At 37.4% G+C, this 17,529-nt stretch overlaps 1 protein-coding gene across 1 annotated transcript; it reads left to right on the top strand.

Annotated features, from left to right (window-relative positions):
* Nucleotides 1-370: 370 nt before the first annotated feature.
* Nucleotides 371-17,259, top strand: Hsc20 (iron-sulfur cluster co-chaperone protein HscB-like protein, mitochondrial). Its single transcript, XM_083131757.1, has 3 exons — nt 371-880; nt 10,361-10,614; nt 16,929-17,259. The coding sequence occupies exons 1-3, from the start codon at nt 611-613 to the stop codon at nt 17,056-17,058; spliced, it is 654 nt and encodes a 217-aa protein (XP_082987883.1). The 5' UTR covers nt 371-610; the 3' UTR covers nt 17,059-17,259.
* Nucleotides 17,260-17,529: the final 270 nt, after the last annotated feature.

Here is a 17,529-nt window from a genome sequence, read left to right as displayed (position 1 = left end):
GCTCAATATAGAAAAACATTTTTTTCCCGATGCCGGTCCCGATTTTTCGTGATCCCGCACACCCCTACTGTTCCTACAAATCACAGGGAATCTGCGAATGATAACGCCGTTCAAACAATCTACTCTTCATTGCAAATACGTCTGCAGTGATCTGTAGTTACTACAATTAGTCCCTTGCTACACAGTGATCGGTAATTTAATGATGTAGGATTCAAATTAATTACAGTTTTATTCATTTAAAGTACATTACCTTCATGGTTTCTGAGGATAGTGATATAGGGCTCATTGCTTTCCAAAAGTTAAATAGTATCTATTCTGTCACGAAATTTCGGAATTTCGTATTTGGTGGGATAATTTGAAACACCGCGTCTAGTTCCGCACTCGGTCTTTTGGAACTCTACTATTTATTTACAAATACCCATAAAATACATTGGGATTACACAAGTGAAGTTAACCAGTAGAACAATGAAATAAATAACATTCATTCTACATGAATTCAAAGGGACACGCACTTGTCTCATTATCTGTTACGTAATACTGGTTTTGGCTGGCTTATAGATTATAATGTCTTCTGTTTAAACCGGAGGAGATTGTCCAGGAGAAACAAGAAATGCTGTCGAGATCAAGATGGTTGAATTACTTAGTTCTAAGAACATTTTCTAATGTAAAACGAAAGTGTTGGAAGTGTGGGCAAACGAACAAACAGACTGCGTTATTTTGCGAAAGTTGTGAGGTGTTGCAAGAAATTGATACTGATGCAAGTTATTTTGACGTTTTGGAAGTGAAGAAGACTTTTGAAGTTAATTTGCGTGACGTAAAGACAAAGTATCTTCAATTGCAAACAATGCTTCATCCGGATCGATTCAGTAATAAAACGGAGGTATGACAAATAAATAAAAAAGTCGTTTAACACTGAATTACGATAATTATGTTCGTGACCCTAACCGGGCGCCGGTGACTGTGTCCTTGCTCGAAAATTATGTTGACGAATTTATTTAATAGATAGATTTTTATGTTTTATGTAACAAAATTTGTTTAAAAACACGTAAACCACAAAAATAACCGATATACATGGTCCCGAAATAAGAAATGGTCCTGCGTAAGATAAATCTTATCTCTGAATATTTTTACCGTTTATTTATTAGAACAGGCGGTAACACTTTACTATACCGGAGACGGATTTCTTCGAATTTACAGGAGAAAGTACTTACGCAAATCATTTTCTGTAGCATTGTTGATGTTCGGGAATGTAGTTTTGATCCATTTTTATGTGAATGCATGTAGTTTTCTACGAAAATCTATTTCCGACGCGCTATTGCTGCTGCTACAAGCCGATGTTGTCCGTATATGCTAAATTGAACGAAAGCAGTGCTAATGAAACCTAACCTAACAGGCCTAACTTAACCTAGTAGGCATACCTCATCCCCGTGATGGTTCGTGGGGCTATCGTGAATTTTTGGGCTAACATCAATGGTTTTTGGGGCTACCCGTGGATGGTTTGTGGGAAATAAGGAACAACAGTAAGTACTCGTTATTGTAAGAAATCTACATTATTTTCGTTACAAATTCATTATTTCACCTAAAGAAATGTTCCGCAATGCAGAATAGTACGTTAGCAATGTAAAAAATGCGAAATAAATCATTGATAGGTGTCTCCGGTATAGTAAAGTAGTACCATAAAAATGTAAAATTATTGTCAGTTCCAAACTTGATAACAGTTTCATAGATCGGAGACACATTAAATTCGGATATTTTGTGTTTCACATGGTTCGTACTTACCAATTGTGGATTGCGGAACATAGTTCAAGGCAGTGATCAGAACGCTACATTTTAAAAGTAGCTCCGCTACAGCTACAGCTACTCTTCCAAAATGTAGCTTCGCTACAGCTACATCTACATTTATCTAAAAGTAGCTTGCTACGCTACTCCTGTTCGCTACTCGCTACTTCGCTACTTTTTGCACTACTTCTGCATAAAAAAATGAAAACCATATTTGTATTAAAAAATGCCCTACTACTGGTAGGTATATTCTGTTATTTATTATCATGATTCCATAATTTTGATAGCAGTGTTACTTCAGTTACTTATTTTTACTATAGTTTGTGAGAATACCAAACCTATGCAAGGGGCATATCAATTCAAATTTGATATATGAATATTGCAATTAGGGTGTTACCCAAATTAATTATTACAACTATACACACATAAAATTTGGTAGGATTACATATTTATGTTCACATCAACATATTTTTCTTGAGAATAAATATTTCATTTTTTATAGACTGATATGAAGTCATCATTTTGAATGAAAAGTACCTGGAGCCCTTTGACTACAAAAGGGCCTCAGGTTCGATACCCAGCGGAGGCACATAGTGGTTAGGATCCAGTCTCGATCAGCTTATCTATGCATAAAATGGACTCAAAACAAAAACTAGGAAAGACTCCAAGTTGGGAGGATGAGATCCTCCTGCTCCTCCATTCTCCACACTGCTCATCATTCATCATTCTTCTTCGTTCTCACAATTAGCCGAAAGAGGCAGAAAGCGACTATAGATAAGAGAATAATTAAATAAACCATTCATCCTCATTGTCTTGATTGAGAGAAGTGGAATAATAGATGAGGTGGTAAACAGAAGAGGACAAATGGGTGGTAGACTATCAAAGCATTCGAAGATTAATACGGAACAGGGATGTACCTATGAAATGCAAGAAGGTAATATATAACACATACTATGTGCCAATAATTACGTATGGAGCAGATACTTGGACAATGACATAGAGAGACAAAGAAAATATGCAGGCAGTGGAGATTAAATTTTTAAGGAGTCTTTTGAGGAAGACTAGAAGAGATAGAATAAGAAATTAGGAAATCCGACAGACAGTGGGTGTAGTGAAGCTTCAGGACAGAATAGATCAGGCACAGGTGAGATGGTTTGGACACATGAAGAGGATGGATGCAGAAAGACTACCAGTAAGAGCTTACCATGCACAAGGAGTGGGAATAAGGCCAAGGGGGAGACCAAGATGTCGGTGGAAAGAGCAGATAGCGGAGAGTGTTAGGAGAAGAGGACAAGATTGGATCACCTTGAAAAGAGAGGAGTGGTGAAAGACCAGGAAAAAATGGAGAGGCTTGACTTCTATGCCGAACCAGCCAGAGGCAGGAAACAGCGAAGGATGATGATGATGATGATGTCATGATTATCAAAAGTTACAGAAAAGTGACGTAAAGGTAGGAGAAATACATAAATTTGAAAACTATGTATATTAACTAAAGAAAATTGTTGTTTCTGCAGGAAAGTCAATAACTCGTACATACTTTTTGCAATATGAAAAAAAATATTGAGGAAACTGTCGTGTAAACCTGAGTGTTCTAAACATATTGTAATTTTAAAATTTGTGAACAAAATACTATCCCAAAATAATTGTAATTCCAGAAACTCTATTATTCTTGTAACAATAATTTCTTGCTGGTGAGATCCTATATACTGACGATGATCAATGCTGTTAATGTACTGAGCCATTTATTGCTGGCACTATTCCCTTGTCAGTGCAGTGGAAAATCCATCGCTCGTTTTTGCACTGCAAGTTGTGTCTTACACAGCAATTAATGACATTTTGGTGTGTCTTTCAAATCCGGGAACTTTTCTAACGGTGGAAGCGGCCCCGGCGCCCACCCAGCGTCGAATAAAAATGGGTACCTGGGGGAAACCCTGGGGGGTAAAGGCAGTCAGGGGCGTGATGCTGATCACATCACCCCCACTCACGACCGGATCAAGAAAGTGTGGGGCGTTACCTCCACACCCCCTATACGCCTTCATGGCGTGGTGCTATGCACAGGGGAACACTTTACCTTTTTACCTTACAACATGAATATCCACAGGATTTGTTCCGAGGGTGACGCAAACGAGGCACTTTTTTTTAGTGGTGCAGCAATCGAGGCATGTTTCTCCCCAAAATAGCGATGCAGCTAAAGAAACGTAGCTGTTAGCCGGAATATATTCATATACACGTATGTCAGTTAGTTATCTGGATATATGAAGTATTCAGATACTAATTAAATAAATTACGCAGACATCAATAATCTACAATCTAGATAATCTGTATCTCCATGTAATAGACTGTCTTTATGAACCTCCTGCAAAATTAAGGGTTATTGTCGATTTTTCTGATGCTGTTGCCACATTCAAAATTCACCTCAAAATGCTGAGAAAAAATGTAGCTGTAGCGAAATTTTCGCTACAACTACAGGAATTTTGTAGCTTCGCTACCGCTACAACTACAATTTTCAAAATGTAGCGTCGCTACAGCTACAGCTACAAATTTTGTAGCTAGCTACAGTAGCGATGCTACAAGTAGCTCGCTACTTCTGACCACTGGTTCAAGGTGCCATTATGCTTTTTACACGAAAACAAACTCAATTTTTCACATTCTGAGTGCTTTTTTTTTATCCCTTTCTTCGCTTCCGGAACACACAATATGGCCGGCACATCTTGACTCACGTTGTGGGTATGCAGCATTTTAACCTTCTGCACCGAAAAATACCTACTATCCTGTTCATCACCGGTGGGAATTGTACATTATGCATGGGTAGCTGACGGATAGCCCAACGAACCATTCACAGATAGTCCCACAAACCATTATGCACGGTAGCTAACGGATAGCCCCATGAACCATTCACGGATAGCCCCACGAACCATTTCCGATAAGGTTAGGTTAGGTTTGGTTACGTTAGGCAAGCATAGGGGGTTGAAACACTGACAGGGGCTTACGTCATCAAACATACGCAGCATCCAGTTGTCGTAGGACAAGCAAATGAAAGCAATGGCAATTTTGCGTCGGTGAGATATTTCTCTTGAAAAATACATGATATCCTGGTCAAATATATTCCACGTTGAAAGAAAATACCTCGACGAACGTTGTAAAACGTGGAGAAACTCATTTCCGTAAGTAGTTTCTTGTGTAAAATTGAAGAAATGTATCTCCGATGTATGAAACTGTTACCCCAAACTTTACACTTTCAGTACAACAAAAATGTGAAGAACTATTATTAACCTAATAATATATATAAAATTATCAGCATTGAGCCTAACAAAAATGTCAAGAATCACTATCAGCATCAAATGTAACAATCCTAACCTAATCTAACTCCATTAAATCTACCATTCCTATAAAATAAAACTGATCACCTCTAACATAAACCCCGTCACCAAGAAATATACAAACATAACTTGAAAATATGCATTTTCCACTACTTGGTTCCAGGCTTCACATGTGGGAAATTCTAACAGCAGTAAACCCAACACTTCTAACAGAACAGAAACATAAACTATGTATCAGCTGTACAATCATGCTCATGCACGAAATTTACCTGCACAGGTCCAACAGAAACACCAGAAACAGAAACTTTATTTTTTTAAGATAAATAACTTTTTTCCAATCGAAACAGTGCTCATTACTTTAAGGAAGGTTCAAATTTCGTGTGACAATGATTTCCAAAATTCTGCGATAATTAGTTTTTCTGCTAGGAGAATTTGAAAAAAATCATAAAACAATTGGAACAGTTACCTCATATTTCATTTATTGTTCATGGTGTATCATTTATGTGATCCATCCTTTAAGACATATGCCTTCATGGCACTGGGAACTTTACCTTTTCACCTATTCTTTAATCAATAATAATAATAATAATACGTTAATAATAGCAATAATTTTATAATTAGGAGCAACCGATTTTTCAAAGGGGGAAGGGCTAAACTGATCTCCTTGGGATGTCCCGTTTCTGGTCAAAATATTATGCTCACCCTATACATAATTTCCCATCTGCAGAACATATCACACAAAGTTGGCAGTGATGTTATGATGTGGTAAAAAGTACTACATGAAACCATTAATTACTTAGCTTTAACACATCTGTGCAAGCTATATCAGCAGAAACCATTGACATTTGATACAATCTTCATAAACCATGCAAAATTTTCCACTTTCTTGTAGGGGTATGGAGAGTCTCCCCTACCACTAACTGTTGCACACATAGAAGGTGAACTTGAGACATTCGGTAGTTTTCTGGTGTACCTTGCTTCTTGATCTCGAGTGAACAGTATAAGTTCTACAGGCCAATATGGTGCTGCTCATATGTGGCCTGTACTGAAAGTAATGAAAAAGTGGGGACAACATTTTTTATTAAAAAATCATGTCGTTCAAATTGCACACATTTGTACAGTAACTCTTCTCCTTCATTGCTGGTAAAGAATGGCTTCTGAGGAGAAGCAAAATACAATCATCGATTTCTTGAAGGTAATTTCATATTCTATAATGATAATTCTATATTTAGTAAATAATATATTTATAAACTAAAAGATATGTATTACCAATGGTTATCATAATGAAGAACATGACTGAATACAAGTTAAAAAAAATGACATTTTCATATCGACTGCAGTTCAAAAAAAGTTTGGAGGTCTGGTAGCCTTGCATCAACATTTATGCAAGGACAAAAATGAAAATTATTGTAAAACCTGAAAAATCGTCAAAGCAAATTTGTAGCATGTTACTTTAGTGTGAAAGTAGCAGTGGCTGCTGATGCTTAAGTAGTAGGATTGAACTAAAACTTATTTATTCTCTTTCATTGTTAATTATTAATCATAAGTTGTAGTGAATAACAGTGTGTATAATGTAATCATGAAGCAGACTTTCTGGAATTTTTCTGTTATTTGTCTACTCATGCTGTGATGTTATTCTTAGCTTCCACAACTTTACAGGGCATTGTTGGAGGCTTTCCTTACCTTTTGCATGTGTTTTTGGTACTATACCTACCTTTCTTCCTATCCTAGTTAATGGTGGTTCCAGGCTGGTTGCCACCACTTCAAGAGCGGAGGCAAATAAAAGTGCAAGAATGGGCTGAAGAAAAATACCTTTCTCCCTAGCTATGCTTATAAAAGTCTGCTGTGGCCCCTTTTCATGTTACTTCCAACCCACTTTTTTTTTTTTAAATCTTAAGAACATGATAAGGTAAGTTGCTTCAAAAATAAATACTGAGTAAGCTGTGGCAGCGAGGGGGGCAGTTGCCCCCACATATTTTGCCAATTTTGTCCCTGCACTATGCTAAACCTAATCTGTGAGGGAAATTAAACTATCTCTGCTCCCCTAGTTTTGGAACCCAATCGTCGCCACTGTGAGTGAGCAATAACCCCCCAACATTGTGGAGAGAAGGAATAAAATAATGGTCCCATAAGCGTAATGCATTTCTCCTTCCTTCTATGGCCATCCTGGCAGTCTTGCCAAACCTGATGTGCATAGAAGAGCTAAATTTAACCTTAAAAATAGAGCTAAAGTTGACTTTCAAGGAGCTAGATTAAGGAAGGCTGCATAAAGTGCCTCCCAGGGTAATTTTAGGTGTCACCTTTAATTTTAAAGTGATGACAATTTATTCTTAGTTTTCACCGTCTAGATCTGGCGGTATCACCCATCTTAATAATCCATCAATGGTTGCATGAAATTGGAAATAAATGAATCCCTGATAACAATATTGTCAGCTACGGTGCTATAAAAGAGCAGCCGAGGAGGTAAGAGGGGGTGGGCCAATATAACAATATCACACAACGTGCAAAATATATACTCATGGCGAAAGTTGGTTTTTGTGGTCCGCAGTCAGTGATGGGGCAGGGGGTGGGTGCCATAGTTCACAACCAAACGAGTGCATGAAAGAGCCAGATCTGGCTCCAAAAGAGCGAAGCAGGCAACAATGCTTGGCAGCTGCCACAGAGAGAGGGACCTAGGGGCATTTATTCCTCTCCTCCTTAAGAGGATAATAATAATAAAGCCCGTGGCACAACAGCCACTGAAGGCCAGGGCCTACCTACTGACTGCTGACCTCTCTCCCACCTGCCAAGGTGGGAGATCATCCAACCTGTTACGGGGTGACGTGTAACCTGCACATTTAACCCCCCCTCGTCGTCGTAGGTTCCCATGTCTGGGTTAAGCTACTCATTCGTAGCTCCCAATTTCTTCATGATGGTGGGTGGCCATTGGTCATATATATACAGGGTGGGGAAAAAGCCCCAGGACACCTGTTGTTCAGAAATATTTATTGGCCGTAGACACAGCAAATGAACAAATTACATTGCAACGTGATGAGTACAAACAATAATAGTAATAATAAGTACAAATTACAAATTTGTATCTCTGCACAAATACAAATGGAAATGTGATTGTTATGCATCGAGGACGTCCGTATGACTTCCCCCATGATCATGACACAATCTAATACAACACCATGTTCTTTTATGCATGTTGTGAAGCATCATCTATTTCACCCCTTAGAAGGTGTCTTGAACAGCTGCTTTTAAGGCTTCGTTGGAAACATAACGGCACTGCCGCACCTTCTTAATGATGTCCAACAATGCATTATCTGGTGTGGTGAGATCTGGACTGCGTGGGGGCCAAGACAATAGCGCAGGTAACTGTTCACTGCCGTGTCCAATCCAGCAGTGTGGAAATGTTGTTTCGAGCCATTGACGGACGACAATAGCTAACAGACGACAATAGCTAAGTGTGTGGGTGCACCGTCGTGTTGAAACCAGACAGTGTCCATAATGTGGGCTACTTGCAGCTGTGGAAGTAACCAGGTCTGCAGCATGTGAAGATACGACACTTGATTCACTGATCCCTCGAAGAAGTAAGGGCCAAACAGATGATCGGCATTCATACCCGCCCACTTCACCACATGTGGAAGATTTGCCTCAATTTCCTGATAAAAATGTGGATTTTCCTTAGCCCAGAAGAAGATATTTCTGCTTCGGGAACTCCTATAAATTGCGCATTCAAACAGGATGTCCTTTTGCCTTGCCTGTGTTGGAAACATTTTCAGCAACGCTGCACATGCGGGCTGGCGCCTGTCCAAATCTGTGTCTGTTAATTCATTCACAGGCACAGGGCAAAGAGGTTTCACTTGCAGCTCTTTCTTCATATGGTCGCGCATGGTTGTTCGCGACACTGCATCTCGGTAGAATATTTCCTTGTTGACTTCTTGGACGATGGAGCAAGTGATTCTGCAATGGCCACACACATTTCTCTCAGAGTAGACAGTCTCCCACTGTGTGGTGTGTCTTTACCATGCTAAAGGCTTTCTTTTCCCACTTACACAAGTTACTTCTGCTTGGTTGTGCTTTACCAAATTGAGCCATGAAATCCTGCATGATGTTCTTCATGGTTTTACCAGTCTGTGGGTGCTCATAGGACCTACAAGGCAGCCACAAGTCTCTCCTCCACACAGAACACACTAATATCCACCATTCTGACATCTTCACAATGACTTTCAGGTGCTGTTTTCCTCAGCATCCACCAGATGTCTCCCGTCACTCACTTCCGACGTCTCCCGATCTCTGACGAAGGTATCAAGAGTACAATTTCCAACACAATTTTCATGCACACATTTGTTTGCAGACAAAAGACAGCAAGAAAACAGGTGTCCTGGGACTTCTCGCCCATGCTGTAGACCGAAATATCAGGAGAAAAGTTGTTACGATTCTCCCAGGAGACTCAAATCTGCATGTGTCCCATAGCCGGAGCCCAAAGCATGATGCCTTAGACCACATGGCTATGGTGCGGGAATAATTAAGAGGATAAGGAAGTTATTAAATGAAATATTCATGTGTGTGTGTGCAAATGCGTGTACATTTAATTTTGCTGCAACTAGAAACATTCCAAACCCACGGATCATCACTGGAAAGGATGTTCATCAAGGTTTAAGTCCACAGTCTGTGTATTCAGATAGGCTGATCAGAACTGGATTTGCAGTTTAAATGGGATTGAATCTGGGAACCATTGATTACAAAGCAACAGCCATTGGGAATGTCCCACTGGAAAGGACTGATCAGTGTTGACTGATTGCTTGTTTTTCAGTCCACTTTATGCACAGAAATGCTAATTGGGACTGGATGTTCAGTTGAACGTGGAATCTGAACCACCATGTGCCTGCACTGGGTCCCTTTGATCACAAGGTGACGATGCCACCACAACCACTACACCATCCCAGAGGCATTGTATTGACTGATAATCTCATATTATTTTATTAGTCCAATATTTCTGTAAATAGTTCGTAATTGAGGAGGCAACTCTACCATTTGATTACTATTTTTCTCAATATATAAAGACTTATTAAAATAAATTATGGCCATTAAATATTATTTTATAAGCCAAATCCTAACAGAGTTAAGGTGAGATGAATTAATAATGGATGTGAATGAATCTTCCAATTTCTTTGTTAGACATTTTGATGTGATGTTGGGACAGTACCCATAAGTTAATAGTAAACATGTATTTTATAGTGTCTGGTAATTTATTATTTCCTTTCCTTTTTCAGAGTGAACAAATTTTGTCCGCGAAGTATTCTTCCTTAATAAATAAAGCATATAACACTTTACTTCATCCTCTGAGCCGTGGAATGTATATGATACAGTTGGAAGGAAGAAGCATTGAAGAAAGTGATATACAAATGGATTCAGAATTCTTGTTAGACATTATGGAAATAAATGAAAAACTTGATGGACTTAAAGATGTGAAAGAAATAAATGACATGGAGGTATCTAATAGAGAACAACTGGATAAATTAATTGAGTAAGTATTATTTTAATTACAGTTAAGGACCTCATATAATCCAAATGGATTGGAAGCTCTAAAATTTTGGTGTTAACCAGCATCATGAATACAATTGATGAGTTACTTGGTAACATTGATGGGATTCAGTGCATTGACCACATGCCACCCAGTAGAGAGTTAATACAATTTCTGTTTCTGATTGTTATCATTTGAATTGTCTGATATAACGTATGCATTCTAATATCCATCTGTATACTCTCGCACTCACTCCCAAATTATACTTGGTTCAATACACAGTGGAGGCACATAGTGCTTTGAATCCCACTTTAAACTGTAGGTCCAGTCCTGATTAGCCTATATGTGCATAAAGTGGACTTAAAACAAAAATTCAAACTCAAACCCAAATTATTATTTCTTTTTGTGCCAACACAAAAGTACTTTTTGATGAAACCGAACTGTAAAAAAGTGCTGAAACGTTGCCACAAACGAAAGAAAGTGCTTGTAATTTGTTTTTTGTTTTTTATGGAAATGGGGCTCAACACACAATATGCTGATCTAATATTTATATTAAGTAGCTTGCTATTGAATGCACTATTCCAGGGTTTTCTTATTTTAAATATAAAAGTTAAATTTGTTTACCGTACTTTTGTAAAGAAAATTTCCAATGCATTCTAATATCCATCTGTATACTCTCGCACTCACTCCCAAATTATACTTGGTTCAATACACAGTGGAGGCACATAGTGCTTTGAATCCCACTTTAAACTGTAGGTCCAGTCCTGATTAGCCTATATGTGCATAAAGTGGACTTAAAACAAAAATTCAAACTCAAACCCAAATTATTATTTCTTTTTGTGCCAACACAAAAGTACTTTTTGATGAAACCGAACTGTAAAAAAGTGCTGAAACGTTGCCACAAACGAAAGAAAGTGCTTGTAATTTGTTTTTTGTTTTTTATGGAAATGGGGCTCAACACACAATATGCTGATCTAATATTTATATTAAGTAGCTTGCTATTGAATGCACTATTCCAGGGTTTTCTTATTTTAAATATAAAAGTTAAATTTGTTTACCGTACTTTTGTAAAGAAAATTTCCAATGTTCAGCTTATTATTGTAACTCAAAGCTCGTCACAATCTTACATTAATTGAGTGAATAAATAATTCAGCCTTCATGAAAGCTTGACACTTAAAAAAGATCAATACTTTAAATTTTATATCAAAATTTTATCAGTATCAGTAAAAATTTCATATTTGTCCATAGTAAAACACACACACATTTTAAGATCATATACAGGGTGTCCAGGCTTCAGTTAAACAAAAAGAACATGCTATAACTTTCGAACGAATTGATAGAAATGTGCAAGCAAATACTCATTCCATAGGAAATATCTTCAAGATTTTATAGGCAACACTGCAATTGTCACGCTGCATGCTGCATGATGGGAAATCGCAAAATCGTTAGGTATCGGAGCATGCTTGCTTGCTTTGTTATTCATGATGTGGAACCCACAGCGGAAAGTGCAGTGCGTGCTTTGGCTAGCTGAATTGAAATCCGTTACACGTGTTCAGCGGCGTGTCAGAATGGAATGTAATGTGGATCCTCCCACGCAAAACCATTTACGAGTGGGACAATACTCTAAAGCAGTGGTATCCAACCTCAAAAGGTCTGAGGGCCAAAATTATATCCAGCAGTTGATTGGCGGGCCGCATTTTTTGTGGGGGGGGGGGATTAAAAATTACAAAAATTGTAAGTACTGAAATGAAAATATGTAGTACTTTCACATGACCTAAATTTCTAAAATGAGGCAATAAAAGCAATGGAATCACAAATCAAAATTGTATAATTGCAATTTATTTAACAAAAGAACCAATACTTATGGATGAATTGAAAGAAATGAAAAACCACCATACAAATGAGAAACCTTCATAGTAAGTGTTCAATGTAAAAATTGAGGCCGATATGCTTCTCTTATTAAAGTTATCTGTATTTGAAAGTCTCGGAAGGTGAAGCAGTGAAGAATCTGCCAGTCGGCTTCTGTAGCGGTTCTTGATGAACTTCATTGAAGAAAAAACACTTTCAAACATTCATTCCGCATAGCGAAGGGGTTGGAATGCATGGTGTGAAGAAAGTTACGTCACTTTAGATTCTTCTGATGATCATTATTGACTGCAAAATCAATTCTACCTGTGATATGGTCTTTCTTCACAGAGCTTCCGTTCCTTCAGCAAAAATAGAACGTATTTTAATTAAAATACATAAAATTAATGTATTTTGCAAACTGGCTTCGCGGGCCGTAAAAGAAGGTTTCGTGGGCTGCATGCGGCCCACGTGCTGCCAGTTGGAAACCCCTGCTCCAAAGGAAACTGGCAGTTTGCTGTCTCAGGCAGGGAAGTATCCAAAGAAGCGCGTAACTGAAGAGACTGTTGAACATGTGCTGGACTCGTTCTGCAGGAGTCTATGGAAGTCAGTGAGACAGGCAAGACTCTATGGAAGTCAGTGAGACAGGCAAGACTCTATGGAAGTCAGTGAGACAGCCAAGTAGAGAACTAGGGATTCCTTGTTCAACAGTACACAATATTGTCCACAAACGTCTATGTTTGCGTGCATACAAAGTGCAACTGCTTCAACACCTTAAGCCAGACGATCCACAGAAGAGAAGATACTTCGCTGTGACAATGCTGACCCGGATTAAATATGATGAAAATTTTCTTGATAAGGTGTTTTTTAGTGATGAGTCCTTCCATGTTTGTGGTAAGGTAAATCGATATAATTGTCGTGTGTGGGGTAGTGAGAATCCTCACCAGCTGATGGAATATGAAATTAGAATGGTGTGGTAGGATTTTTTTTTCCCATAGAGCCTGCAGTGACTGGACAGGTCTACCTAGACATGTTGGAGAACTTTGTACTTCCTCAGATACCGCCGATACCTTTCACCCCAAGATCCCAAGATTTGATGCCATTAGACTTTTTTGCTTGGGGGATTCATTAAGGACATTGTGTACCAAACAAAAATTCGAAATGTGGTAGATTTGAGAGAACATATCAATAATGCAGTTCAGCTTATAACGCCCCAAATGCTTGTCAACGTGTGGCAAGAGGTAGATTATTGTTTTGTTATATGTAGAGCTACAAATGGTGCTCATATTGAGATTTATTGACACATGAACACTTTCAGCTATTCTTCTACGATTATGAACAGTTCATACATAGTTTCCTTTCATTATTTGTAACTTGTAACGTGAAAATCATTTCATTCATAACATGGCTGCTTAAGAAATTCTACTCTTTTCATTTGTATACCTAACGATTTTGTGATTTCCCATCATGCTATAACGAATACTGTTATAAAGATCTTTAATTGTGTACTGTATTTATTTTTATGATGTGTTTTATTTTTATTTTTAAATCCAGGTTATAAAGGAGTAAGTTAAAAACACAGATTTTGATGTAAACTGTACATCGGTATATTGAAGCAGTTCAGAATTTCCTCACTAGGTGGCAGCAGTTTGTGGCACTGTCACAAATAATGTGATTTTACTCAATAGATGGCTCTTGCTATGTCTGCGTGCATAGAGAGCAGGTAGAAGTATTTAAGCGAATTATTACCACATTTTATTGATGGTCGGTGTGATGATTGCTGCGGCAATAGTTATGTGATAAATTTAAGGTTTTACGTCGTTTTTGCGAACTTAAATTGGAAAGAAAAGTGATTGACACGAGGGAGAAGGAGTGAGCATAAAATCTCTTGAAAATAGAAGAAGAAGAAAAGGATAGACGGGAACCGGAACTAGAGGTTTGGACTTCCGGAAAAAGTAAACAGAAGGGGAAGGCTGTCAAAGAAGATGATGGTACAGGAATCGAAAGTTATCGGGATTGCAAAGATAGTGCCAAATCTTAAGCCTATCGCCTTTTAATCACTATGCTTTGAGAATCAAGTACATGTACTTATATTAAGGCGAACGTCCACCAGATTGGAAGATGAACGGAATTTTCAACGGGCGACAGTAGTCACATGGTTTGTATTGTATGAAGACATGTGAGTACAAAATACTGCTTATATCTGAATGTCAATTGGAGGGTTGTATTTGGAACTTTGAAAAATCCACGTCCTGGTGTTCTACGCATGCTGGCATATGTTTGGTGCGACTATGGCCATATTTCGCGTACTTTCCGTGTAAAATCCTGAAACTTAACAAAGGGCATTGAGCTGTTTATTTCTTTGAAACGCTGCTAATTCAAGATTGAATGAACTATAAATCACTGGAAAGGAGTAACATTTGGACTCGTGTACTGAAGAAGTTGACATTTTTCATATCTGTATGTTAAAATAAAAAATGTTGAATTTCGCTCTAGGTCATGTGACTTTTCTCGAGCGTTTAAGCAAGTATTAGTAGAGGCATGGAACCTCTCATAGCTAATGACAACTTTGAAATGTAAGACAAAATGTTTGATGGCATGTTTTCGTGTAATAGTTAATTTTGAAATCCGTCTGATTTTTTTTTTTAAGGAAGTCAATGTTGGGTGGCATCTGTATGAAACATTCCAACTTGAGTGATTATTCAGATATGTTTGTTATATATATATAGGTGCATGTGTGCCTTCTGAAAAATCTGTAAGCTATTGAGCAGTTGCTTATGTGGAACATTTACATGAACAATGACGGAAAGTCAGTAACATTGGGGGTCAACGTCTGTGTATCTAAAAGTGATTAATACTCTTTTTGTCAATAAACTGGTATTTTTGAATCGCGGTGTGGTATTCCACCTAAAGGTTTTTCCCAGTGTATATTTTGCATGTTGTGTACTAATGACTGTCTTCCCTTCCAGGAAGGGGGGGGGGGGGATTCTAGTTCGCACTGGTCATTTAAGGTAACGAAAAATCTATGCGAGTCATCATCAAGTATTGAGAGCGGTATAGAGTAATTTTTGGTAAATCTAATTAAAATTCAGGAGAAGATTCGTCCGTGGCACTTACCATTGCTACCTATGCTACAGATTAGGCGAATGAAGACTGGTTGGTGGGTTTGATATATTTTGTTGGAAGTTAGGGACAATTCTGGAAGGTAAATAGGGAAGAATGGATGAATGCGAGACAAGCCTATCATAGTGAATTCGCTCATAATGCAACGTGGCAGTTGCAGTGTTTGCTATAAAATCTTGAAGATATTTCCTATCGAATGAGTATTTGCTTGCATATTTCTATCAATTCGTTCGAAAGTTATAACATGTTCTTTTTGTTTACCTGAAGCCTGGACACCCTGTATTATGAAATATCCATCATTCAATTGAATTGTGACGTGTCATTGGAATTTGAAGGTTGTTAGTCCAGTGCATATCTCATGTCTAGTTTTTTATGCACCAATGTGTTCTATCTTGTCATAATAATTCCATTGCAGCCACCTAAATGTTCTTCTAGTATACAGTTGTTGCAAGCATTGTTAGTCCAGTGCATATCTCATGTCTAGTTTTTTATGCACCAATGTGTTCTAACTTGTCATAATAATTCCATTGCAGCCACCTAAAAGTTCTTCTAGTATACAGTTGTTGCAAGCATTTAAACATGCATTTTGTTGTAATGTTTCGGGAGAATGCACACTTCCTTCACCAGACTTTTGTTTGTAGTTTGGTCAATGTCATAGTCATATCAAAAACATGTTTAAATGCTTGTAAAGAGAAGAATTTTACAATGGAAGCAATATGTACACATAATAATAATCTATAAGTTTGTGACTTATCATATTTGGAGCAAAACATCAATACTATTGCTTGTCAAGTGATGGTATACATCTTCAATACATAAATATTGCTGTGATTTGATTTTTAAAATTTCATATTGATACTTTTTGAGAGTATGCATTCTACCTTCACGCTTGAATTTGTCCTTAATGTATAAAAATGCTCTTATTTTGGAACTGAATGTAAATTTATATTCGAAGGTGTAGGATGACCTTTTGGGAAAACATTCAGTGCGTCAGTCTCTTTTCCCCATCGAATACCCTTGAGAGTAACTTTCCTATACTCTTTCTTTTGGTCAATTTCTGGCAAATACTTCACATGATCATGCATGTTAGATAAAGAATACATTTTAAAAATAAAATCAGTTTCACTAATTTACCAATAGTCTGTAATTAAATTGGTCAGTTTTCTTTTTCTTCTTCTTTCTTTTGTGGAGTCAGTGATTTCTGCTCATTGACTAGTTTCCACACCAGATATAATCAAGTTTTTTGTATTTCATTTTTAGTGTGGGATTAAATTTCATACTTCTAACTTAGCAAGTTTTTTTTTTTTTCATATGTATGTATTTTCTGACATTTTCTCTGCTCTTTACAGAGACTTATCTAGTGCATTTCAAGATGGCAGACTAGATGATGCACAACAATTACTGGCCAAGATGAAATATTATGCAAACATAGAAGGCAAGCTTAAAGATATAAATATAGAACTAGGAATAGTAAAATAATTGAGTCTGCAATTGCAGAAAAGTTGCAGAATCTGTCACAAGTGCTTGTAATTTGTTATAGCTTATATTAGAACTTGATTGTAAATTATATCTGTGATTGTGTGTAATATATAGGGAAAATAATATTTTTTTAACGAAAACTATTGGTCATGATTATTTGTTCTTTTGTGTTGAAAAGATTTCAAATAAACTTTGGTACAAGTGAAATTTTCATTTTTCACCTGGTATGTCTTTAATAATTTTCCTGCTTTAACATATTTGCCTCAAAATTTTCCACCACAGAGAACTTCCCTGGACAGATTTTAATGCCATCCACTTTTCACATTTCTACAGTACTTTACATAATACTTAATATTGTAAACATTGACATGAAATTGTGAATTCATCTAGATGTGTATTCTTAGAGCATGTGTTTATGTTTGTGTTTGCTCCAGCTCAAAACATTCAGGGAGACGGAGAGGAATTTTTGAA

Source organism: Lepisma saccharinum, chromosome 11, assembly GCF_977018435.1.
Source record: "Lepisma saccharinum chromosome 11, izLepSacc3.1, whole genome shotgun sequence".
Taxonomy (NCBI): domain Eukaryota; kingdom Metazoa; phylum Arthropoda; class Insecta; order Zygentoma; family Lepismatidae; genus Lepisma; species Lepisma saccharinum.
This window is presented reverse-complemented; position numbering and strand designations above follow the sequence as displayed.